Below are 27,966 nucleotides of genomic sequence, written 5' to 3'. Positions count from 1 at the left end.
TGCTATATAGGTTTACGATCAAAATCCCTGCATATGATTCATCTAAAATAATTTTTTCTCATTACTCACCCTATAGCATTTCATTTTCTTATTATTATATGGATTTTAATAAAGTATATGTTATATACTTTTTTCGAGCAAAATCCCATCATATGCTGAAATAAGATTTTATTAAAAAGAAAAGAAACAACAATGGAGAACCAAAAACCCTTGAAAGCACAAAGCTGCAAACTAAGGGCCGAGCCTCGTTAAAACCTCATAATAGCTGAGGAAAAAGAGTACTCGTCAAGGACCAAGGTTGACAGAGCTGAGTTAGGAGGTCTCAAGGATTCCGGCCGAACCATTACCCTTAGGCCTCCCGGCTCACAACCGATCCAGAACGAAGAGAGAAAAAAAAAAAAAATCAAGCGAAACGAGAAAAATAGGGAATAGAAACATCCTCCTTGACAAAATCATTTAAACCAGCAATGGCATGAGGCCAAAAACCCTCCTCCGAAGCTTGAGAAGCTAAAAAATCCGCCGATCTGTTGCCCTCACGAAAAATGTGAGAAATGCGCCACGTGAAAGAATGGAGTTTGGAGAGAGCAAGCTGCCACCGAGGCTTGAATCTCCAAGGAACCGTCTCAGATAGCGACTGAAGAAGATGAACCACGTAAGAAGAATCCGACTCAAACCAAACTCTCTCCCATTTGGCGCGATGTGCAGATTCAATCGCAATAATAATAGCTAAAAGCTCTGCTTCGAACGCAACCCCATGGCCGCCTGAAAAATGATAACAACCAAGAACGTCGTTGAAGGCATTCCTAAAGACGCCCCCCGCATGAATCCTCCCTTCACGGACCGAGCCATCAGTATTAACTTTAATCCAAGACGGCGGGGGAAGGTGCCAAGCAACGTAAATAAAGGAGAAAGGCTTCCTGGGTTGACCAGCGATGGAAAGATTCTTAAGAATGAGTAGATCAGTAACCGAGTTGGCCATAGTGCCAAGGACGAAATTGTTGGCAGCTTCACAAAGAAAAACCCGGACCTGCTTGAGAATGAGGTGGCGCGACGGTGCTAAATTGTTGTGTATGACGTTGTTGCGGTGAGACCAGAGACTCCAGAGGAGAGAGACCACCCCAACCTTCCACAAATTGCCAACTTGTTTGCTGTTATTCTGGTGGATAGAGAAGCGAATCATGCTGCCCACGTCCAACGGTAAAGTTTGCTCAATCAAAAACCAACGAAAGACATCCGCCCAAATAGAAGCCGAGAATGAGCAGTTCAACAGAACGTGATCCATCGTCTCTTCTGCTGCCGAGCATAAAGGGCATCGGTTAGGCCCCTGAAAACCAAGGAGGCGATTCATATCAAAGGTAGGGAGCTTGCCAACAATAGTGCGCCAGACAAAGAGAGATCGTCGAGCAGGGATAAAAGGGGCCCAAATCCAGGATCCCCAGTCGACCTTAGGGAACTGAGGTCGTATGTGAGCAAAGGCCGAAGCAGCAGTAATGTTCCCGAAACCCGAGTGTATCCAGGATCTGTCGTCCGTCAATCCAAGAATGGGGGTAGATATGATGTCGAGAGCAATGCGCGGGAAAGACTGTATAAAACTATAAGTGAGGTGCCACTTATTATTAAAGAAGAAGTCTGAAATCTTCTGAGAGAAATAGGGTGTCATGAACTCCGGAATATGAAGTTTGTCGATCAGCCGATACCCGAGCCAATTATCTCTCCAAAAATAAATCGTATCTCCATTGCCAATCGTGCAGAAGGTATCCGAAACAATCTCCCGAATCGTCCTTCTAACACCAGTCCAAATCGACGAACTCGCCCATTGGGAAGCCCAATCCATGGTCTGAGTGAGATATTTCTGACGAAGCAGCCGATAGCCGAAGCTGTTCATGTTCAGAATATACCAACCTAGCCGAAACATGAAACTATTATTGATGTCAGAGAAAGATTTGACTCCAATGCCGCCATGTTCCTTCAGAGCACGAGCTCTGATCCAACTCACAGAAAAAGAAGGTTTCTTCATAGTACTCCCAGTCCAGATGAACGATCTACAAGCTCTGTCAAGATCATGCAGAAGTTTCACCGGCCATTTATAAACCAGCATACTATGTACCGCAGCACTGTTGATAACAGAAGAAACTAAGCAGAGCCTGCCCGCCATAGAGAGTTGACTACCTTGCCACCTAGGGAAATGTGCAAGAATCCGATCAAAGATAGGTCGAAGTTTAGCGCAAGAAGGTCGACCCGAGAAAATAGGCACTCCCAAGTATGTGAAAGGCATGGAGCCAATGTTGAAGTCCAAAATCCGTTGGAGCGTAGAACGTCGCCCGGGCGACACCCCTTTCCCGAAGTAAAGAGTAGACTTATTCTTGTTACAATATTGACCAGAGACCGTGGCATAGAGCTGAATAATCGAGTCAATCATAATGCAATTACGCTTGGAGGCCTGACAGAACAGGAGCACATCGTCAGCGTAAAGCAGATGAGAAGGGAAACTCAAAGATCTCGAGAAACGCATGCCGGCAATTAAACCCCGATTACCAGCATCCAGAAAAATACGGCTAAGAACATCTTCCGCCAAGGCAAAAAGAATGGGAGACAAAGGATCTCCTTGTCTTACTCCCCGACCGCATTCGAAATAGCCATAGAGAGCACCATTGAACCGAATAGAGATGCGAGCCGAGCTGAGAATAGTTTTGATCCAAGAGCAGAAAATATTGGGGAAGCCAAACTGTTGAAGCACGAACAGAAGAAAATCCCATCTAAGCGTATCAAAGGCCTTATGAATGTCGACTTTAAGAACCATGTTTTTGCCGTGTAAAGATCTCTCCATGCAGTTCGCCCCTTCTGAGGCAAGAGTGATGCACTCATGAATAGAACGTCCCAAAATAAAGCCAAATTGGTTGTTGGAGACTATGGTTGCAGCAGCAGCATTCAGTCGGATCGCCAGAATCTTGGAAATAACTTTGAAAAAGAAATTGCCAAGAACGATGGGCCGATAGTCAGAGATAACCTTGGCATTAACTTTCTTGGGAAGAAGGCTCAGAGTATTGGAATTGAGACCCGAAGGGAGATAATGATGAGTGAAGAATCTTCTGATGGCGGAAGTGAAATCATGCTTAATAATTTCCCAAGCGGAACGATAGAAAGTACCTCCAAAGCCATCCGGGCCGGGAGCGCTATCTTTGTCCATAGCAAAGACCACCGCTTTGATCTCCGTCGCAGTCGGACAAGTAACCAAAGCCGATTTATGTTCCAAAGTGAGGCTACTGGGGATATAATTAGCAATCCACGAAAGATCGGCCCCAGGATTGATATCCGCCGCAAAAAGAGATTTATAAAAGTTTTCCACATGAGACGCCAAAGTGTTATGATCTTCAACCAGGACGTCGTTAATCTCAAGATGCTTGATAGTATGGCTAGCGCGCTTCATTCTCAACATGTTATGATAAAACTTTGTATTTCGATCGCCATCCTGGAGCCATCGAATTCTACTTTTCTGGCGAAGTAGGTTCTCTTGCTGAGAGAGCATGACCGAGATAGAGGCTTCAAGCTCAACTTCTTGATCAAAGAGCGTCTCAGAATAGCCAACATTATCGATATGTGCCTGAAGAGAAGAGAGCTTATTATAGAGTTCCTCAAGCGAAGTGTTGAAGTTCCCAAAAGTGGATTTATTCCACATTTTGAGCTCTTTCCTCAAACGTTTCAACTTGTGCATCATACGCACCATGGGGCAGTTCGTGTCAACAACAGGAGCCCAAGAACGCTGAACCATTGGAATAAAATCAGAGTGAGAACTCCACATGTTCAGGAAACAAAATCCCATCATATGATTCATTCTTTTTTATTACAAATTCACTAATTAATTTCAACTATCAATTAAACTTGTTTGCATTGAGTTTAGTTATTTTGACTTCCTTACTCACACAATCATGGTTCATTTTTTTTTTTACGATTAAGCAAGACATATAAGCTCATTTTTTTCATGACTCATGATTGATTTTATTTAATTTTTAATTTTCAAATTAACTAATTTATTTCAATTAATTAATTCAACTTTATTGCGCTATCCATAATTATTTATTATTATTATATCGCGTTTCATACTAAATTATTATTCAAGTATATGATTTTTTTAGATTAACTATTTGAATTTTGCTATTCACACTATGGTAGTCAATTTTTTTGTTATTGTATCAATTATAATACTATAACATACTACTTTGTCTTCAAGTGTATGTTATAAAGTTTACCGCGCAACCTCCTCACGTATTGCTTTTTTTTTCTTTTCTTTCAAAATCACTAATTCTTATCGATTAAATTTTTTATAATAATTATATTATTTTTTATTCCAACTTAAATAATATTTCAATTATATAATTAAATTTGATGAATGTTGAGTTTAATTATTTCGACTTTAATATTATATTATAATATATGGTCTTCAAGTATATTGTTATATAATTTCAACTAATTAAAACAAATCCTAACAAATCCTAAAATTTAATTAATTAATTAATAATAGGAAACAAATTAGTGGAAACAAATAAAAATAACAAAATTTTAGCAATATAAATATCCGAAATAATAACATAATTTTATATTAGATAAGAATAAATAATATTATTTTTATCTTATAAAAAAAATCTAATTTTCGAAAAAATTAAAAAATAATATCCAAAAACAAATCTAGTATTATTTTAAGGAGAAACACAAAATTAGTTGAAACAAATTAATAAAAAACAAATAAACACAAAATTTAGGAGAAATAATTTTTGAAAAAAATAATAATATTAATTTAAAAAAAATAGCTAGAAACAAACCTAGAATTATTATAACAAGAAACACTAAATTATTGGTAACAAATCAATGATTAAATTTAAAAACAAATAAATCAAAATAAAAACCAAACAAAAATAAAAAAAAAATCGAATTATATAAATTATAAAATTTCCCAAAATAAAAACATAAAAATAAATAAACAAAGGCTTATATAAAAAACACGTAAGGAAACAAACTAATTACCGAAAACAATGGAAACAAATGGCCGAAAAAATGTAGATAAAATGGTAGAAAAAAAGAAAGAAAATGGATAGAATAAATCAAGGATAAATCAGTAAATATACTAAATCCATAAAATCGGCCCACACTCTAACCAAGTAAAAAACCGATTTTTTACCAGGTGTAACGTACACCTGGTGTTCAAATATCATTATTGTTTTAAAAACTGGTCTTGTTTCGTAGGACAGACCAAAAAGAAAACTTGGTCTTGCTTCATAGGACGGAGGGAGTATCATTTATTGTTGTTGTTTTCATTAAATAAAGATCATAAATTATTATACGTACATTGACCATACACACACTCATGCTTGTTCACACTTTTGTATACGCGCGCGTGGTAAAATTGCGTGGATGTTGCATTAAATATAAATGTTCATCGCGGTCCACATAAAATATGACTCAATCATCTAAATACAATGAATTGTAATATTATTTTATTTTTAAATTATAGTATATGGTTATCATACAGGAGATCATGGGCCACTTACTCGATATTATTAATATCCAGTCCATTAGGTGCAATGTTTTTATACTATTTCTGCAATTTTATTTAAAATGTAATACTATAGTATATTTTAATAAAGTTCGTGAAATTCTGATACTTTATTAGATACTCTATAGTTTTCATAATTGGAAGCTATAGTCGTGCAGGTCAATATTATGTTTTTATAAATGCCATTAACAATAGTAAAATATAACATTCTTTTTTAAAATTAAAATAAAATATTATTAGAAAGAAGTTGTCACAAGATTACAACATTCATTTTTTAATAACTCAAGAGGATGTTTATGATTAATGATATGTATGATTAAATCGTTTTATCTTTATTACTAAAATAAATTAATCCTATATTTTTAATGGGATATAAATCAAATCAATAGTTTTGGAATATTCAAAATTTAGTTTTCATTCATACTAATAAATATTGACTATACTCTATAGTAGTATATGTTATCTATTTGAGATAATACTCACCTCTCCTAATATATTCACTATTAATTTATTTTGGGCTCGTTTGGTAAGAGTGATTAGGATCTATAATATACATATAACACCCTTATATCTATAATTTTGTACGTAAAAATGCATATATATGCTTAAATACAAATATGCATAACATTGCACACAAAAATACATACATTTTATGCATGGTTCAGACGGGATGGGGGATTAGCGATGAGAGGTACCTAATTGTTCGCACATTACAATGCATTTTTGTGTACAATGTAATAGTTTTTTTGTGTGAAATGCTATGCATTTTATGTGAAAAATTATGCAAAAAAATATGTTTAGCTTAAAAAAAAAGTCGATCGGGAGAGGGTTGGGGATCAGTAGCGAGAAACACCTTAGCGGTTGCAAAATGCAATGCATTTTTGTGTACAATGTTATGCATTTTTCTGTGCAATAATATGCATTTTTATATGCGAACTTATGCATGAAAAACATGTTGTTAGCTTAAAAAAAACATATAATTTTTTTTTTAATAAAAATTTATTCTAATTTTACCCTCGCGTGTATTTTTCTTTGGAATGCCTTGGAATGTTCTTGGTGCGTCATATGGACAAAATATGTGATCTAGAATTGGTACTACGTACTACCTAATGCTTGGATACTATACAATCTCATTCATATATACATATATTTATGAGAGTGTTCCAATGAGATCCCATATATGCTTGATTTATTGTATCTTATGACTGATATTTATCTGAAAGGGGAAATTTTTTATCTGGGTTCGAATTCTAAAGGGAGCCAAAATTTTACTAAATTTTTGTTACTATTCTAACATTTTTCAATTTGTTATCAGATTTTACGAGTTAGGGGATTTTTTAGGACAATAACTTATGTTGATTTGGAAATTAGGACAAAAACTTTCGAACTTGTAAAAATAGGACACTAATTTTTTTAAGAGTAAAATAGGACACTAATTTTTTTAAGAGTAAAATAGGACACTAATTAATAAGCATCGTAAAATAAGACATTTCTCGGCCGATAATTGGCCGAAAAATGTCCTGCGGATGCAACACTTATTAATTAGTGTCCTATTTTACTCTAAAAAAAAATTAGTGTCCTATTTTTACAAGTCCAAAAATTATTATCCTAATTTCCAAATCAATCTAAGTTACTGTCCTAAAAAACCCTCAAACTCAGATTTTACTGTTGAACTTATAGTAGTTGTCTCCCCTACTAAAAATGAGGTCTATCTAGTAGAAACTATACAGTGAGAATTCGTTAATTTAGCTACTAGGATCTTCTAAAAAAATTGGTCTACCTCTTCGAATATATTGCTACAAATTAGGTTTATCCACTAGTATTACGCTAAGAATTATGTCTACCAACATGACATTATCGCTGAGAATTAGGTCCACTTAATGTAAGTAATTAATTACAACTGCATATAATTGTGCCAGCCATAATAGTATTAGAATCGGTTAATTTATTTTTAATAATTAAAGAGTCACACTCTTGTACGAAATGAGACTTGATGTAAACTAAGGGGGGTGTATTCGTTGTGGAGTTTAATAGATTTCTATGGATTTTAAAAGTCTGGGTGTATTCGTTCCAGACTTTTAAAAGTCTGCAGAAATCTAGGTGTATTCGTTCAAGACTTTTAAAAGTCCATATAAATCTGGGTGTATTCGTTTCAAACTTTTTAAAATCCATACAAATCTAGGTGTATTCGTTATTCTATTGACTTAAAATCCGGAATGACTTTCATGGATTTCATCCAAAAAATACACACGATGAAATCCGACCAAGAACCACGAGAATTGAAATCCATGAAGTTTTAAGCGAGCGCTGAGTTCCAGCGCCCGCGGCCAAGAAGCCAGCGGCCGCTGCACCCCAACGCCCGCTCATATATATATATATATATATATATATATATATATCATAAGGCCAGCGCTGGCTGGAACCCAGCGCTCGCTGGGTGTCCAGCGCTGGCCGAATGCTTCATGTTGATAACAAATAATCACAGTTTATGCTCCAAGTAAACATTACTCGTAGATGAGAAACAAATTATCAATAAATAGAGACATGCACCTGAGATCCACCATGACCATCATAAACCGCAAAAAAATGAGAAGTCAGTTGATTCAAAGTTTGACTTATTCCATAGTAATCCTCATGCCTTGGCTTTCAGTTTCGGCAGAGAGGAGGCAATCAATAATCCTCATGCTTCAACTTCAAACAATGTTGCTTATTCCCAGCGCTCGCTGGGAATAACATTATATAATTTATTCCCAGCGCTCGCTGGAACCCAGCGGTCGCTGGGTTTCCAGCGCTCGCTGGATTCCCAGCGGTCGCTGGGTTTCCAGCGGTGCTGGGACTCAGCGGGCGTTGGTTTTCATGGAATTCAATTCCAGAATTATCCCGTAAAGTCTTCGAAAATCAGTGAAAATCGGGGTGAAATCCAACCACGAATTCTTTGAAAGTCGTCTGGAATCTATGTGAATTCTATGGAATTTAAATTCCATGGACTTTTTAAAGTCTGTGGAAATCCACAACGAATACACCCCCCTAAGATGATATCATTTTAATCCACTCATACACGAATATACTTAACAGATTCGATGAAGTAATATTTTGTATTTCTGAAGCTTACCTGTTTTTACTCATGTGTCCAAAATAGATTCCAATTTTTGCCTCTACAAAATATAAAATGATATTTTCAACAAGAAATATAACAAAATTGAACAATATTATGATCTAAGACCGACTTTGCTTTCAAGGAGGCACGTGAGTAGACCATTGGACCAGTTTATTGACTTTTAGAGAGAGTACTTTTCAACAAATAATTAAAATTCAAATTACGTAGCAAGTTGGATTTGAAATGGGGTCGCCTTGTTCTCATCAAGTTGGGCTAGTTGGCTACGTCCAGGTTGTTGCCTTGTGGCCCACCAAACGATTCAGTTTTTGTGCCTAGGGGATGTAACTTCGTAGAGATGTCAATCGGGTCAACTCATCGAGAGTTTCAGCTTATTTCTATTGGAATTATGGATTATTCGAGTGTAGGTCAATTGGGTTGAAATTTTTTTCGAATTAGAAATTTCTAATCTTAATCTTAAATGTTCGAGTTTCGAGCTAGCCCATCGAGCTAATTGAACTCCAAAATTTATTTTTTTAAAAATAACTAATATATTTATCTTGATAATATTATATTTGTAATAAATAAATACACACATATGTAAGTAATATTTCAACATCGACTAACATAATTACTAATATGCAAGTTTTAGAGATAAAAGATGCAACATTTTTATTAAATAAGTATCATTTTTTAATATTTCACATCTAGATATTTTATGTTAAGTATTGTATTAAAAATATAGAAATGATAAGTATAGTTTTCTAATATTGAATCAAAATATATTTCATAAACTAATTTTGGAAAAAATATCTTATAATACTAATTTTCATAAGCAAAGCAATGAAGTTGAAAATCAAATAATAAGAAAATTTCCATATAATCAAGTGAACATATTATTTTAGGGTCAACCTTATAGGATTTCAGATTAATTTCGGGTCAACCCTATCGAGTGTCGGGCTATTTGAGTTGGAATTTTCATCGGGTTGAAAATTTTCAGTCCTAGCCCTCTTGGATTGGCAGATTTGATATATCTTGCTGCAACCATTTCCCCTTTAAAATAATATATATATATATATATATATATATATATATATATATATACTCACAAAAAGGTGGTTTTTTTTTAATCAATTTAGTACACCGATAATAATATTTCCTCCATTCATGAAAGAACTTTATAAAAGGAAGTGACATGCATTTTAGAAAAAAATATTATTCAGTGTATTGAGAGTGGAGAAAAAGTTATTAAGTGTATCAGAAATATGTTGTAATTAGTATTGAGAGTGGTGAAAAATGTGATAAAACTAAGAGTAAATTGGGTATCATCATCCGTCCTTGAAACATCTTTCTAAGTGGAGGCGGTACGAGTTTTAATAAAAGTTAGTTGTGTATTTAATGAGTGGAGAAGAGGTCTCACCAATTAAAAAAAAAATGATGATAGTGACTAATCATCCAATTAAAATAAAAAATGTTGGTCTATTTGAATCAATTAGTGTAAATGTGTGAGAGTAATAGTTAGTGGAATTGTTTCCAAAAATGGACTAGCAAGATATTTTGGGGGACGACGAAAAAAGTAAATCTTTTTATATTTATAATCTTATGTACACATGTTATTTATTAAATATCTAATATTTAAAATATTGAAAACTTTTTGTGAGACCCTAACATAATTTTTTTTAAGTGTTTGGTTTGATGAATGAGACAGATGAAATTGATAAGTTTCGAGGATGATTAAAATTATATATGCATGTAAATTTGAGATGATAAATAATTATTCAATTGAATTATTAGAATATTGGTCGAGTTATTCGTCGTCGAATCATGCCAATTAAATATTTAATTAAATTAAATTATTTTATTAATTACTATGAATTTTTACTCAAACCAAATACTCCTGTTAAAATTGAGTACATATATTGCCAGGCACTTTATTTACTCAAAATATATCTTTCAATATTATGTTAAAATTGGTGTTCCTTCAAACTACAGCACACAACACTTTTTTACGAATGGAGGGGATATGTAGTTTTCAAGTAACTAAATGTGTAAGGATGCTAGGATATACTATTGATTATTGACCAATGTGATGTGATAGTAGCGTTCGAAAACAATCAATCAAAATTTCTAAACTAAGGTCAGAGACTTTTGATTTTGAACAACCAATTAATGAACTATGAATTTATATAATTAAATATAAAGTGTAGTATCATTTTTCATATTTAATCAAATTGTACGTTTTTTTGGAAACGTAAATTAACAAAACATCAATCTTTTATAAATTTTCACACGCTTAAGATAGAGAATTTAGGTACGAACAACTATTCTTCTTAAATTTTATTATTCATCATCTTTTCTTGTTTAATAGTACATTAGTATTATTAATTTATAGATAATAGTGTTGATACTTATGTAATTAATACATGCAATATTGAATTAACATATTTTATGTACGTATTCATACAATCTTTGACATAGATCCATATTATGTCGACGAGTGTAAAATTTATTTTAAATTACTTGACAATTTTCGAAGAAACATGCATAGTATTATTCATTAACAAATCATGGGTACCGATATTTAAATTTGAAAGTATGTAATTTGTATATATTTTTTGTTCGGTAAATAAGGGACATATGAAGCAATATATATGTTACCCAAAGATAATAGATTCTTGTATGTATTATTTGGGCCATGGTTATGTGTTGTGAACTCTATTAAAATTTCTTGAACAATGGTAGTATGGTACAAATGAATTTATTTAGGACAATGATGAACTGCATCTTCAAAAAATATGAATTCATACAATATTAACTACGAATTCACAGACTATTACGGACTTTTAAAATTTTATAAATTATATGACAGTTCTCGAAGAAATATGTAAATAATTTGACTGTGTCAAATCATGTTTACCGCTTTATAATTTTAAAATTAGTTAATTTTTGAACCTTTTGTATTTTTGGAATCATGGAAGAAATACATAGCTAATTTGTTTTTGCATCTTTTGCATAATCACGAATGTTTGTACGAATGCATATATTCAGGATTAGGAACGACATCATCAAATAATGCAATGACTCATATAAATATTGTATTTTATGCCACATCATACAAATATTGTATTTTTTTTGGTGGCTTAAATTGGAGGCTATAGAATTGTAACAATATATTTCTTGAATTTTACGATATACGCTATGAATTGTACAAATCTTATGAGGTATCCATATCACACATTCTATTTTCCAAAAATAATTGTACGCACTGAATATGAATCCATATGGATTATACAGAATAGATTTATATTTAAATTATTGATGTTACAGAAAAAAATCAACATCTACTATTCAACTCCATTGAAAACAACCATTCAAAAAAGAATCTAAAATTCCACTAAAAAAAATCTAAAATTCATAATATCTAATAACTTAAATTAAACAAAGTAGCATTTATTATTTTTACTCATTGACACTATCTATAACCATCATCCCAGTAACGTAGTGTCAATGTTGATATTTGGATCCGCGAACACTTCACATCCTAGTACCATATATATATATATGGTCGTATTTAATGAAGACCACTCCCTTAAATAAAAAATAAAAATCAAATCAAGGTCATTCATCTCACTTCAATCAATAGTTCATATAATTTTCTGATTTGATTTTTCAAGTAATTAAATATTGATTAATTACATTTATTTAATCCGAAAAGGGCAAATATGTCCACTCAATTCCACTGAAATCTGGGATCACGTTGAACAAATCTCGGAAATTCCTCTCTTCCCATTTTGGGACCTGATCCGTCAATGAACATAATAGATGAACATTAGTATGTTCATTTGTTTTCCTACGAACATATCGACGAACATTAGTATGTTCATTTGTTTTTCTACTAACATTAGTATGTTCATTAGTATTTTCTACGGACACTACATTGTCGATATGCAGATCTGCAGATCCAACGGCGGCGCGGCGATCGCCACCACGAGCGTCCACGTGACCGCCGTCTTCACCATCGCCGTCTTCGTCGGCCGCTCCTTGGCGACGCCGGGGCAGCACAGCTGATAAACATTCATTTTGCATAGTTTTTATGGCTTATATCTTGTGATTTATGTCAAACTTATGGACATTGTGTGATCGTTTAGAGTTTATTTCTTATCATTTCGTGATTTCACGTTTGGGTATAGTTTTGGCTATTTTGATGCAGGACTTAGTGTTTCTTGGAGCATGTTGAATGGGGAATATGTCTAATGAAATATATGAGGGAGAATCGAGCCCGAAAATCGAGAACAGACGAAGAAATTGAGCTAAAATCGAGAAGAAGAGAAATTCAGCGATCAGAGGTGTTGACCGCCAATTTTGCAATGTTTGAAGAGCAAATTCGGCGACCGCCGAGTTGGCCGCCGATAACCCTGGAGGACTTTTGTGCTTTGAGGAAGGAATTCAGCGAGCGCCGAATTTGGTGGTTTTTGTGAAGGAATTTGGCGACCTGATCGGTGGTCGCCGATTAGGGCGCCGTTTCCTCCGCATTTTTTTGAGTCTGTTGCGTTTTTCTATTTTTTAGAGTTCTTCTGGGTTTCAAACTCTATGTTTTACCCTGGTACTATATATAGGTCTTCTTTTGACCTATTGAGGGTTCCCAGCTTTAGTTTTTCAGTTTCATAGCTTTAGATTATTATTGCTTTCTAGTTTTTAGAGCTTGGATTGGATTTCTGCGAAGATTGAAGATTCAAGATTTTTCATTCAGTTTTATTTAATTCAATTTTTACAATTGCATTATTTTTAATTATGTTTCTGTTTTATTTCAATATGTCTTGCTAGTTTTCTTATCTGATTCTAAGGTTTGTAAATAGTTAATTGAATTCATGTGATTTATTTGTTAATACTTATTTACCTTCTAGTTTATGATTCATAATTCCTGGTGCTTGAATTCGTGTGAATTGTCTGATCAATAGTTTGCATGTGTAGCTATTCGGTTTGAGACCTGACGGAGATAACTATTTAGCGGATTCAGGAATGTATGATATGATTTTATCCTTGAGACCTGACGGAGATAGGTGGATCATCGAGAGCTATTCTTAGGAGCTATTGGGAGTTAGTAGATTATCTTGAGACCTGACGGAGATAGATAATTTATTAAACTACAATCTTCGCTTCTCTAGCGAGAATAATTGATTAATTAAGTGGTCTCTCATTACTGGATTAAACTGATTAATAGGATTAATAGATTTATTATGTGAATTTAGTTAATGAATTTACTACCCTAGGATCAGTCGTTGTCATAATTTGATTTTTCCTGTTGAATTTTACTTGCTGCCATTTGAATTTTGCTTTAGTTAAATCTTCTTCTTTTTATGTTTGCCTGTCTACAATGGTAGTTTGTTAGGGAATATCTAGGGTTATTGCGGTTTTCAGTCCCTGTGGAGACGATACTTGGCTTACTATTTGTTACTACAATTGCGCTGTGTGAGTTGCGGTTTTATTGCTAATAAAAATAGTGATCAACTTTTTTGGCGCCATTGTCGGGGACTGATTAGAAATTTCTTTAATATTTCTTATAGAACTGAGCAGTATTTCAGGCGTTTATTGTTTTTCTTTTTATTTCTTTTTATTTTTCCTCTTTACTTGTGGATCTAATTTGAAGTTGGTGATTGTTTAGGTTGCGCATGAACACAAGATCTCAGGGTCTTCCACTCGTAGAGTTTGATCCTGAAATTGAAGCTACTTGTCGCCATCTCAAGAGTTAGAAGAAGCAAGCTGAGTTGGATAAGATGGCTACTGCGGAAAAAGTTCAAGCCCTGCAAGAACAACTGAAAAAGCTGTTGGACGCATAAATTCTCAAAGTATTAAATATAATTTGAAACAAAAGTACATCCAATTCGTGCATAGACTGAAAATTTTCCTTGTTATTGAAAATATAATTCGTAATAAAAATACTTCTAATTCGTAAAATAGAATGAAAATTTTCCATATTACATGAAAATATAATTCGTAACAAAAATACTTCCAATTCGTAACGATGCCCGAAATATACGATTCCTAGGGCACGATTCAAAAAAAAATGTTGTTTTAGAGGATAAAATAATATTTCTTTGTATGCGAATTCATTTTTCTGAAAATACCAAAAAAATCTAGTATTTTAATTTTATGAATCAATCACGGAAAATCTAAATTTTCTAATTAATGGGCGCAAATCTTGAAACCGAATGGTTGGAGACGAAAAGGTCAAACTTTCAATTCCTATTTTATCCTTCATAAAAAAACATATGAGTAGTAAGTATAAGTGTTACGAATTTCGTCAAGTGAGCAAAATCTAATCTTGACCATCAATTCACTCTAGATCTATGATCAATTATTGTTCTTATTTTATATATATATATATATATATATATATATTAGGGGAGGCCTAAAATAAAAACACTTATTAAAATATAAAATATAAACAACTTTCAGCCCTTAGATCATCAAGATCTACGGTTGATTCGTAACTCTATTGGATGAATTCGTGGTCCTGAGTTCGAATCCAAAAGGTAGCAAAAATTTATTTTTCACTATTCGTAATCCTGTTGGATGAATTCATACGTGTTCTACATAAAATTTGTACATTGAAAAACATTTTTATTTTTATTTTAAGAAGTGTTTTCATCAATGTTGGATAGAGGTGTTTTTATCATATAAAATAAGAACTATTTTCACTCCTGAGGCAAATCGTGATGATATGCAATGAATTCATGAATTTATTGAATAAATTGATGGTATTCGTTTAGAATTTTGTAGGTGAAAAATAATTCATTTTTTTTTAATTCATATTTTTTTACAGTGAACTTATAATGTTTCATGGTGAACTTATTTTATACAGTGTAGCTTGTATAATTACTATTTAACTTATCATATAAAATGAGTCCATTATAATTTTTTTGAAATTTTTTTACTATGAATTAAAGAAATAGATTTTTGTCGCATATTGAATTTAGACCTTAGACTAGATTCATTCAATAAAGTTATGAATTCATCGTAGATCTTTACGACTAAAAATAGTTCTTATTTTCTCGAATGTACGCATAGTGTTGGGAAAATGATGTTTTGATTAAGATGTCAAAACCCCAGAAATTGATGATGATATGCTAAAGATTTATCTTGTAGACTACAACTCAAATGTTAGGGAGCGTGCTTCTTATGTTTACAGGAAATCAATTTGGTGAGTGAGCTGAAGGATCAGCAGGACGGTTTATAAGGTCACTGAAGAACCAATGAATTCTTCAAGTACTAGGAGATCAATCGATGACATCCGATTTAAAGGCTTGGCTCGACGTAAATCTTAAACTCCGAAGAAGGAAAAATGGAAGTCAGCCTACGAGGCGTAAATCACTAATTTATTAGCAACAAAAATACTGCAATTAACATAGTGTAATTGAAGCATGAACAGTAACCGAGTATTGTATCCACATGGAGTGATAAGCGAAAACACAATGAGTAATCCTAATAAATACTACTGCAATATCCAAGCAAACAAAAATATGAAGAAGAACTAACTACACCAAACAAAAGAAATAAATAAAATAGATAAAAATTAAGTAAATAGAAGACCGATCCTAGAGAATGCAATTTTGTTAATTAAATCTACATGATTAAGCTATTAATCCAAACTACTAGTTTAATCGAGTCCTGATGAAAGATCGCAAAACTCATCATATATTCTCGCCAAAGCAATCTATGACAGTAGATTAATATACTACTATCTATCACTTGTAAGTATCAAGTAAAAGTATACTAGCTCCCAAATTCACATAAGAATAACTTCCTATGATCCACCTATCTCCGCTAGATCTCAAAGTTAAAATCATATCACACATTCTTGAATCTGCTAAACAATTATCACATTTAAATCTCAAACTGAACAGCTAGACATGCAAACTATTGACCATATAATTCATAAGAAAACAGGCACCAGGAATCATAAATCACAACCTGGAGGGTAAATTGATATCAATAAATTAAATACACATATTCAATCAACTATGTTGATAAAGTTCACACTCACCAATATTGAAATCATAGTAAGGAACAAGAAGGAAAACCTGAAGTATCGATCCACCAGAGGTATCTTAATTTCTTGGAGCACAATTATAATAGATATGAAGTATTTGTTATATTCCAGTGAAAAGAGAGATAGGAAAAAGATCCCTTGTTACAATGGCGGACAAAATATTTATAGGCAATATAAAGGAAGGGCATAATAGTATTTTTCTCTTCCGCACGCACTCTTCATGCACGGACATCCTCCGGTGTCACTATCATTCTTGATTGTCCTTTCTCTAACGAACTTGCAGCTTTGTTCACCTTTATCAGGAGGTAGTTAATGGACTACTGGACTGCGCAGGTATCTTCATGAAGGGTTGCGCATGCTCTTGTTCTGTGTAAACTCTCTTTCATGGTCTGGTGCAGGTGTAACTTCATACGGCTGCAATGATAGAGCTCCGCGGGGTTACGCAGGTAGATCCTTATAGTGCTGCACAGTTCTGTTCTTGGTTTAGGTTCTAAATTTGCGCTGTCTTGGGGTGAGCTCTCCTTCATTCCTGTTATATTCATTTTCTACCTGCGCCGTTAGTTTCACTCTACGTATATAACAATAAATATCACGTAAAAATAACTGTTGAATATAGTGTCTTGCGTTGATGAGGATCTTACCCATCATCATATGTACAAACCTTAAAATCAGTTGCAAAACTAGCCATATATAAATAAATAAATAAAAGCCATAATAGAAAATAAAGTAGTTGAAATAAATAAAATTGATAAAACTCGAAAATAATTCAGGATGAGCAATTGGAATCTTCAATCTTGCAGAAAATAAATCTAATCTAATCTATGAAAACTATAAAGTTCTAAGTCTAAAAACTAAAGAAAATATGAAAAATGAGTGAAGACAGGTGAAGAGAGGTCAAGAAAATGACCTATATAACAAGGGATATGTTGGGGCATTAATTGAAATATCCTATCCTTGGTTTTGATGATCCCAAAATACTTAGTTTTGTCTTTCTTTAGTCTAGAGCTTTTCTGAACTCATGCGTTTGAGTTCATTTCCTAGTTAGACTGAAAATTGAAGAGGCAAAGACTGAAGTACCGAAGACTGAAGATCGGAAGACTGAAAACTGAAGTACCGAAGACTGAAGACCAACTGAATCAAGACACTGACTTAACTGAAGGACTCTTACTTAAGTATCAGTGTTAGGCATACATTGATACACGCCATGTCAGATAAAGCACTGACTGATCCTGAAGTAGAATATCAGAAGAAACCTCGGACTGATTCCTGATCCGGACTGATTTTATAGTTTAAGGATGTTTCACTCAGTTCAAATATAGCCACATGGAAAGTAAGCTGCTAACTACTATTACAAGTTGCATTTAATATAGATATATGTTGAATCGTCCTTCAGAGTGCAGAGTTTCCCATTTCGTGTTGCTTTATTCTGCAACACCATCTCCTATGAAAGCAAGGACGGTACCTACTTTCAGTTCAAGGAGACCGAAGACTGAGAACCTGAATCAGATTCAAATCTGAGTCACAACAGCAGAAAATGAAGAAGGACCTCCTCCAACGGATCTATTCTCTAGACGCTGCCTATAAATAGAGCTCAAGGATCAACCTCATTCTTCACCGATTCAACGCATAAAGCTGAAACTCTGTCGAACTAAAGAGCCAGCCATTTTCACTACATTCAAGCTTGAATTGAAGAAGAGAATAACCATTGCTGTAACTATTAGTTCACCTGATAAACATACATTCTCTTAGCGTTTCTAGGCATATACTTTCTGAATCCTTAGCCTAGAATCTGATTGTTGAGAGCATGTTCTCAGTAATCCTTGTTGGAAATTTGAACCCTTTTCAAAGAGAGAGAAAAGAGAGTTTGAGAGAGTATATGAGACAGTTGTCTGAATACTAGGTCGTTTAGTACCCGCAAGCTAAACAGTTGGTTACTTAGCACCCGCAAGCTAAGACAGAGAAGTCCAACCCAGTGTGTTGGCACTAAAATGATTGTTTCAGTTGTAAGGTTTGTTGTGCACCCGTAAGCACGAGTTAGATTTGTTGTGCACCCGTAAGCACAAGCAAGGTTTGTTGTGCACTAGTAAGCACGAGTTGAATCGATTGTCAGTGTGATCTACTGACCGTGGACGTAGGAATCGTTATTCCAAACCACGTAAAAATCATTGTGTTATTTACTACTTTCAGTATTTCAGTTACTATCTGTGCACAAACCCTACTTACTCTAAAAACTGATATTCCGAAGGACAAACCCTAAAACTGATAATCTAATTCACTAAAGGCTATTTCTTAAAATTGCTTCCGCTCAAGTGTTATCAGTCCAACTGATCAGTCTAAGGATAATCAGTAGAATTTCTAACACGTCTCTGATTTCGAAAATGTATAAGACTGAAACTCTATCTGAACTTCAATTTGTGGACTAGTTCTTCATACTGAAGTTAACATACTGAGTCATTATCAGTATCAGTCTTAACCCATTCTCAAAGTGATCTTACACGCGCTGATCACTTCAATTTCAGTTTTCAATTTAAAAAATAGCCTACTGGTGTATTCCCCCATACACCAGCAGTACCCCTCTGGGACCCAACAAGATAAATACAGTAAAGAACTCAAAAATACTGATAAAATTTCAAAAATTTGCAAAATCTCGACGGCCACTATTCACTACTTCGCACGACTTTCTTGTTTCGGTCATATCTCTCTCGTTCAAACACCGATTTGCAATTCATTTGCACCCACGAACTCGTATCGAGATGATATACAACTTTAATTAAGATCATATTTCCAAATTCAGCTTCTATATTTATATAGATTTCATCAAAATACGAGCAACTATCATATTTCTCAAGATAAAATAATTTAAGCAAAAAACAATCATCAAACACTTAATCTATACAAAATTGACATCATGAGAACACTAAAAATCATAGAAAAATTTGTGTTATCAACTCTTCCAAACTTAAGACATTGTTCGTCCTTGAATAATGTGAAGAATACAATCAATAACACGAATTGGTAGATTTCTAATCATCGATGCCTCCAAAAAATAGAATGAAAGAATCCTCAAATCCTCAACAATTAGGCACAAAAATCATCAATAAGCACAATCTAAATCAACCTTGACATTTCAAACAATTGAATCTCACAAGTATGTGTATCACTCAACTCGCAATTGATGGAATGGGACATGTATACTTTCGTTGAAATTTAATGCAATGTGGATCACTTACCATGGGCTAGCTAATTGTCTATGATCTCCATCGCTAATAGTGTGTCAAGACTCAAAACTAAGATCAAAAAGGTCTTTTCTTTGAGTAATAATGTAGGGACATTGGTTAAGGTAGGAAAATTTTAGGCTAAGTGACTCAAAAATAAATTAAGAACAACCCCTTATAACTTCACAAATCAATGGAATAAATTCCATCATGATCCCAACTATGTCACGATTAACACATCAAATCAAGGGATTTATCATCAGTATTACAGAACTAAACGCTCTTTTATGCTCTCAGCTTATATCCAAATAAAGTCGATTTTAAACCAATTTTCAAGGTAAATTCGACTTTCACAATTATTTTTTTCAACAATTTTTCTTACATTTTTTTCTTTTCTTTCCGCAAAACTTCTAGAGCTTATAAGAGTGAATAGTAACACTTTTCATCTCTACTTTTTTTTCAACCCCCAACATTATTTAACACGCCAAGATTTTCATAAACTTCATCACCCCCTATCATCCGGCAAAAGAATAAAAACTAATTAGGCTCAAAGTAGATAACAAAAGATAATATTTCTCATTAAGGACAATGTTTGGGTCTAAATATGACTAATAAATCATGACCTAAAATCATCTTCTAATCCTAGGCACAACAACAACAACATTGACACAGAAATCATGGCAAGTTCTTGAAGTTCACCCACTTGCATGACAACAATGTAAACAAAGATTAATAAATTGTGCATATTATGACTCAAAATCTCACAGGTTTATTCAACGTCTAAAAGTCAAGGCTAAAATCACAATAAAGCTGTGCAAATCAGCTCAATTCATGCTCAAATTATCAAGAAAAATAGAACTCAATTTTTTATTTTTTTTAACAGAAATCCTCACAAGCATCTTACTAGAAATCTAATGGTGAGAACAACACCAACCAGTTCCAACTAAGCCAAACAAAATAAGACAATAAAAAACAACAAAAGGATAAAAGTTATAAACATATCTAATCTACCCCCTCCCTCAAACTTATTACAGAACATCATGTTCAAAAATAAGTTTGGAAGGAAGAATAAATAAAAGATAGGGTTAATAGTGTTTTTTTGTCTCGAACTTTCAGCGTTTTCCATAAAATGTCCCAAACTTTTATTTTCTTCTAAAAATCCTGAACTTTCAGTTTTTCCATAAAATGTCCCACTATACAAAATTTGGTGACGGAAATATAATAAAAAATCCTGAACTTTCAGCGTTTTTCAACAATGGTGGTTCCCAATATGATTTTCTAACAATGGTGGTCCCTAAAATATTTCTTTCGGCGAGATAATTCATCTTTGTGTCACCGAATTTTGTATAGTGGGACATTTTATGGAAAAAGGGGTTTTTTAGGCAAAATAAAAGTTCAAGACATTTTGTGGAAAACGCTGAAAGTTCAGGACATAAAACACTATTAACCCTTGACAAACATGGTTTTCGTACCTCAATATCGCATGAATTGTTGTCATTTTCCCCATGAATTGATTGCTAATATGTGTTTGTATCCCAATTTTGAGTTTTGTTGAGTTTTGATTCCTTGGTGTAGTTTTGGAGTGATTTCAGGGAAAATCAGGGATTAATTGGAGGATTTTGAAGACATGAGATCGAAGTACGTCTCGATAGGAATTCGTGAGCGCAAACGACGACCAAATCCGAGTCCGGACGAGGGAGAACGGAGCCGAACAAGCGGACATCGCATAAAGCCCAGGAACCCGCGGTCCGAGCCGCGGCCACGGGCCCGACCGCGGGCCTCTGCTCCAAAATTGCCCAGTAACCCGCGGTCCGGGCCGCGGCCACGGGCCCGACCGCGGGCCTCTGCTCCAGAGCAGCCCAGAACGTTTTTGACAGTCACCCGCGGTCCGAGCCGCGGCAGCGGCCCATGACCGCGGCCTCCCCTGCTTCCAGCCGCGTTTTCAACCGCGGTTCATGCCGTGACCGCGGGGAAGAGGCGGGGATCCGCCTTTTGCGTGATTTTTAGCCCAAAACTCCATATTCCCCCTCTTTTCTCATATCAAACATCACACACATCCATCATCTTCCCCAACTCTCCAATTCCAAACCCTAGCCTCCATTCTCTACCATTTTTCTCTCTTCCACACACAAGAACAACACCAAAATCAAAGAAAGAAGGGGAAGACTTGGAAAGGAGCTCATCAAGACTACATGATTGAAGATCAAGATTATAGGATTTGTCTATGAATCTCTATCTCTCTATATCTTTATTTATGTTTTCTTATGACTTGGGATTTGTTTTTATTATGAATATGCTTGGCTAAAATCCCTTATCTTAGGGATTAGATTAGATGGATTTGTAATGGATTGATTTCTTTGTTTAATATTTATATCTTGATTGTGCTTATTGTTATCTTTTCAAGCCCTAGATTTATCTCTTGTATGATTGGTTGGCCACCTTTTGTGCATTTCTAATTTGTGATTTGAATCGGGAGAGGATAATTACAATAGATTAGGAGCTTGAAACATATCATCTCAATAAACCGGGAGGTTGAGAGTTGGGTGAGGGCTTGTTGATCTTTTGTGCTCTTGGGAGTTATAGGTTAGAAATTGACCAGGGACGTCAATTATGACCCGTAATCTACTGTTTTAGTCGTCCGGGAGGGGGCTAAAACTAGTGGGGAGATCGCCCTAGATAAGTAGGCCATATCAAGATTAATATTGCTTTAGATTGAAGTTCATTACGATCCATCGAAATCTAGCCCCTAGGATAACTTTCCTTCGAGTCATTCCCCAATTTATTAACTAAGTTTATCTTGTTGTTATTTTATTTACTTGCTTTATTTAGCTTTGTTTTAGTTCTCAACACCTATTCATCTTTGGTTGTCTAAATAGATTGAAAACAACTCATTAATAATATTTAGAAGTTTAAATTCACCAATCCTTGTGGGATACGACCTTGCTTCCCTATATTGCAACTACACCGTATACTTGCGGCGTGGTGAAAATAATAGCGAACAAGTTTTTGGCGCCGTTGCCGGGGATTGGTTGAGTTTTTACTTTTTGATATTATGAATAGTTATTTTGATCTAATTTAGATATTGTTTTTATGTTTGTTTATTTATATGTTTATTTACTTTTGCTAGAGAAAATTGCCGCACAACCGAAGAAGTGGCACCAAAAAGAAATTAAATGGATGATGGAAGGAATGAGTTGGTTGAGGAACTCCAACTACAATTGGCGATGATGCAACTTAAGTTGCGTGTTTTAGAAGCCAAAAGAAATTGTAGGCAACCAATGATCCAAAAAGCCTCCCAACCAACACCTTCCTATGGTGAGTATTATGACATGGGGTGCAATGCCATGGAGTGGCAATCACCATTGGAGTATGAGGACCATTTCAATAGTTGTAATTATGAAAATTCTTATTCAACTCAAGAAGGCTTCCAAGGGAGAAATCGATACTATCAAGAGGAGAAATCGAATTCGAAAGACGATCTCCTACAATGCTTCATAGCTACGCAAGCTTGGATAGAAAAAAGTCTAGCAAAATCGGAGGTTATGCTAGATGAGCAAAGGAGGTCTTTAGCTACCACTATGGAAAATCAAAAACGAATTGATGATTTGTGCATGGTGATTAGCCTACGGAATGAAACCTTGTATGAGGAACCAATGCCTATGCCAAGTGAAGAGCCTCAAGAAGTTGAAGAAGATGAGGATCAATTCTCCAAACCCCTTGAAGTCGAGAGCCCAACTTTTCCAACACAACCTCTACAATTCCAAAAAGATGAAGATTTCACAAGCTTTAAAGAATGCAAAGTCAAAAATTTTGTCGATCCTTACCTCGACATGGGCGATTCTATGAAGGCTTGCTTCTTTCACTTTTATTTATCTTCATCTTTTGATTTTCACTTTAATTTGTCTAATAAGGAATTGTTTGAGTGTGGTGGTACTCTAGATGGTGAACGAGATTACCATGACGCTCGGGATGTCAAAAGAATTGCAAAGCCACCCTATTTTTGGGTCGCGGCAGATGGAGCATGCAAATTTGATGAGAAATGGCCACCGCCTAAGCCTCCACCTCGTTTGTGAGTACGAGACAGGTAACCATTTTCTCCTTCATCCAAACTTATTTCTCCTTTGTGTGAAATAATTTTGGGGGGAGGGTGAAGATGGGTTACTTATCTCGTTTATCCGTTGTTTATTTATTTAGTTAGTTTAGTTTTCGAATAATGAGATTTTGTCTCTGTTTTTGAGCTTTTTCTTGTCTTTTGTTTTTGAGCTTGATTGTTGAAAAACATGAGTTGGATGAAATGTGTGTTGGGCTTATGATATGAATGTTGCTTTTGAAAATAAATTGTTGTGTTTCACTTGTTGATTTTGCATGTAGAGTTTGAACTTGTGACAAATGAGCTAAATATTTTACCTCAAAGAACTTGCAAATAAAATGAGCTTGTGAGAATTGAGCCATTGATTGTCATCCAATTACAATCTCACTTTATTCTTGAGTGTAAATCGATTGAGCATGTATGTTGGTCTCTAGAACTTGCCATGAGTCCTCTCTTGAAAATAAAAGTAGATGTGTTGTTAATATTGAAGTGATTTAAGGACATCCTTGTTAGCCACTTGACTTAAATTGTGTCCAAATTCTCATGCGATCCTAGTTTACCCTCTTTGTGCCTTATAGCCTTTCTTTGAATTAACCAATGATGGGTAGAACTTAGATTGTTAGTGGTTACTTTGATGAAAAAGTTTGGGAAATGATTGAAATTGCTTATCAAGCTTTGATTGAGTGAAAATCACTAGTCCCCTATGAGCTTAAAAAAGAAAAAGAAAGAAAAAGAAATGAAAATGAATGTTGAATAAAATAGTACAAAGGGGAGTGATTTGCCTTTTGAATCATGGTCTTGATAAGTATTCATTGGGTGAAAAAGAAGAAAAGTGGGGATATTGGTTTTTGATTTATTAGAAAAGAGAAATGGTGAATTTGACTTGTTCATTGTGATTGATAGATTGTGGGATGAGTCATTTGCCTAAAAACACCTCACCTCACCAAAGAGCCCTCATTACAACCTTATGAAAGCCATTGTTGATCATTATTTATAACACATTGAAGTATAGAGAGTTAGGATAAATGGCAAGCTTATGGTAGATTGCATTCATTGTTTCAATTTCAGTGCAAACACGTCCAATCTAAACACTTAAGAGTTGAGTGCATCATTGAAACATCCACCTTTGTGAGGATTCAAGCTTGGAAGGCTCTAATGTTGAACTCATTGACACTTGTGATTTCTTGAAATGCACATCTACTTGTGATACTCATTTGAAAAAATTTGAAGCCCTTGAAATGACATCAATTCATTCTCACATGTTTGTTACCTTTTATTTCTCTTCTCTTTGTTGTTTGGGGACAAACAACTCTTTAAGTTTGGGGGGGTTGACAAACATGGTTTTCGTACCTCAATATCGCATGAATTGTTGTCATTTTCCCCCATGAATAGATTGCTAATATGTGTTTGTATCCCAATTTTGAGTTTTGTTGAGTTTTGATTCCTTGGTGTAGTTTTGGAGTGATTTCAGGGAAAATCAGGGATTAATTGGAGGATTTTAAAGACATGAGATCGAAGTACGTCTCGATAGGAATTCGTGAGCGCAAACGGCGACCAAATCCGAGTCCGGACGAGGGAGAACGGAGCCGAACAAGCGGACAGCGCATAAAGCCCAGGAACCCGCGGTCCGGGCCGCGGCCACGGGCCCGACCGCGGGCCTCTGCTCCAAAATTGCCCAGTAACCCGCGGTCCGGGCTGCGGCCACGGGCCCGACCGCGGGCCTCTGCTCCAGAGCAGTCCAGAACGTTTTTGACAGTCACCCGCGGTCCGAGCCGCGGCCGTGGCCCATGACCACAGCCTCCCCTGCTTCCAGCCGCGTTTTCAACCGCGGTTCATGCCGTGACCGCGGGGATCCGCCTTTTGCGTGATTTTTAGCCCAAAACTCCATATTTCCCCTCTTTTCTCATATCAAACATCACACACATCCATCATCTTCCCCAACTCTCCAATTCCAAACCCTAGCCTCCATTCTCTACCATTTTTCTTTCTTCCACACACAAGAACAACACCAAAATCAAAGAAAGAAGGGGAAGACTTGGAAATGAGCTCATCAAGACTACATGATTGAAGATCAAGATTATAGGAGTTGTCTATGAATCTCTATATCTCTATATCTTTATTTATGTTTTCTTATGACTTGGGATTTGTTTTTATTATGAATATGCTTGGCTAAAATCTCTTATCTTAGGGATTAGATTAGATGGATTTGTAATGGATTGATTTCTTTGTTTAATATTTATTTCTTGATTGTGCTTATTGTTATCTTTTCAAGCCCTAGATTTATCTCTTGTATGATTGGTTGGCCACCTTTTGTGCATTTCTAATTTGTGATTTGAATCGGGAGAGGATAATTACAATAGATTAGGAGCTTGAAACATATCATTTCAATAAACCGGGAGGTTGAGAGTTGGGTGAGGGCTTGTTGATCTTTTGTGCTCTTGGGAGTTATAGGTTAGAAATTGACCGGGGACGTCAATTATGACCCATAATCTACTGTTTTAGTCGTCCGGGAGAGGGCTAAAACTAGTGGGGAGATCGCCCTAGATAAGTAGGCCATATCAAGATTAATATTGCTTTAGATTGAAGTTCATTACGATCCATCGAAATCTAGTCCCTAGGATAACTTTCCTTCGAGTCATTCCCCAATTTATTAACTAAGTTTATCTTGTTGTTATTTTATTTACTTGCTTTATTTAGCTTTGTTTTAGTTCTCAACACCTCTTCATCTTTGGTTGTCTAAATAGATTGAAAACAACTCATTAATAATATTTAGAAGTTTAAATTCACCAATCCTTGTGGGATACGACCTTGCTTCCCTATATTGCAACTACACCGTATACTTGCGGCGTGGTGAAAATAATAGCGAACAACCCTAAAAAATATAAGTGTCACTACTCACAAAATACCATGCTCGAGGGTGGTGGTGTGGACGAGACTCAATATCTGCATCTTCTACAGAAAACAAAATAAAAATAAAAAGAAACAAAGAGAAAAGGAAAAAGAAAATAAAACCAAGAAAAATGTTGGGTTACCTCCCAACAAGTGCTTAATTTAACATCTAAAGCTCGATGATACCTCATGGTCTCAATGAACATCAAACACAACAGACACAACATAACGACCCACTCGAGCACTGGACGAAGAAGCATGCTTACCTTTGGGAAACTTGAGCCTTTATTCAGAGTCATAAGGCGGCATGGTCAAGTGCTCATCCTTCACCCAAAGGTGATTCCTCCGTTCTGCACATCAAAGCTCGCCCTGTAGCTAAAAATGATCGTCCAAGAATCACGGAGGATTCTCATCTTCCACTGTCAAGAATAAAGAAATCTGTAGGAAAGACAAACTTGTCAACCTTCACCAAGACGTCTTTAACTATGCTTTTAGGATGTGTCATTGATCTATCCACTATTTGAAGCACCATGGGGGTCGACTTGAGGTCTCCAATTCCCAATCGGTTAAAAATAGTAAGGGGCATCAAATTGACACCAGCCCCTAAGTCACATGATATTTTGGAAAGAGATTTTCTCCAATCTCACACTTAATTGTGAAGCTACCTGGATCCTCCTTCTTCGGTAGTAGCTTCGTAGGCATAAGTGCACCAGTACCACACTCTTTTGCCAATGGAATTGTCTCATCTTTATCAAACTTTCTCTTTGGAGAGACAACTTTCTTCTCATCTTTTCCATGCAATGCCTCAAGTGGGGGTTCCTCGGCATTCACCTTCTCAAACTTCTCCATAATAACACATTGCTTTTCAACCACCTCCCTCTTCAACAATATTCGAGGAAACGGAGCCTTGGGGGTTCTGATATGCTCGGTTGTCCAGATGATGATTGGTCCGTGGGTGATAACTTCCCACATTCGGCAATGTTGTGCAGAGAGATAGTTCTTCACTCGAAACTTCCATACAGAATAATTCTCGACGGAGAATATCGAAAGTGATGACATGCTGCCAGGGTTAGTAGCCAT

At 35.2% G+C, this 27,966-nt stretch overlaps 1 protein-coding gene across 1 annotated transcript; it reads right to left on the bottom strand.

Moving 5' to 3' along the window:
• Positions 1-18: 18 nt before the first annotated feature.
• LOC130998243 (uncharacterized) lies at positions 19-27,966 on the bottom strand. Its single transcript, XM_057923674.1, has 4 exons — positions 27,552-27,966; positions 26,897-26,949; positions 620-3,760; positions 19-27 (listed from the first exon to the last, which is right to left on the bottom strand). The coding sequence occupies exons 1-4, from the start codon at positions 27,964-27,966 to the stop codon at positions 19-21; spliced, it is 3,618 nt and encodes a 1,205-aa protein (XP_057779657.1).

The sequence above is a fragment of the Salvia miltiorrhiza genome, chromosome 8 (assembly GCF_028751815.1).
Source record: "Salvia miltiorrhiza cultivar Shanhuang (shh) chromosome 8, IMPLAD_Smil_shh, whole genome shotgun sequence".
NCBI classification, from domain to species: Eukaryota; Viridiplantae; Streptophyta; class Magnoliopsida; order Lamiales; family Lamiaceae; genus Salvia; species Salvia miltiorrhiza.
The sequence above is the reverse complement of the archived record's forward strand: the minus strand, read 5'-3'. Positions and strand labels throughout refer to the sequence as shown.

What these genes read in the sequence shown, in the direction of transcription:
- LOC130998243 (XM_057923674.1), bottom strand. Translation starts at nt 27,966, where the DNA reads ATGGCTACTAACCCTGGCAGCATGTCATCACTTTCGATATTCTCCGTC. An exon ending in ACCGAAGAAGGAGGATCCAG is followed by an intron (nt 26,950 to 27,551) that starts GTAGCTTCACAA and finishes TGTTTTCTGTAG; the next exon opens with AAGATGCAGATATTGAGTCT. An exon ending in ACCCTCGAGCATGGTATTTT is followed by an intron (nt 3,761 to 26,896) that starts GTGAGTAGTGAC and finishes CCAATGGTTCAG; the next exon opens with CGTTCTTGGGCTCCTGTTGT.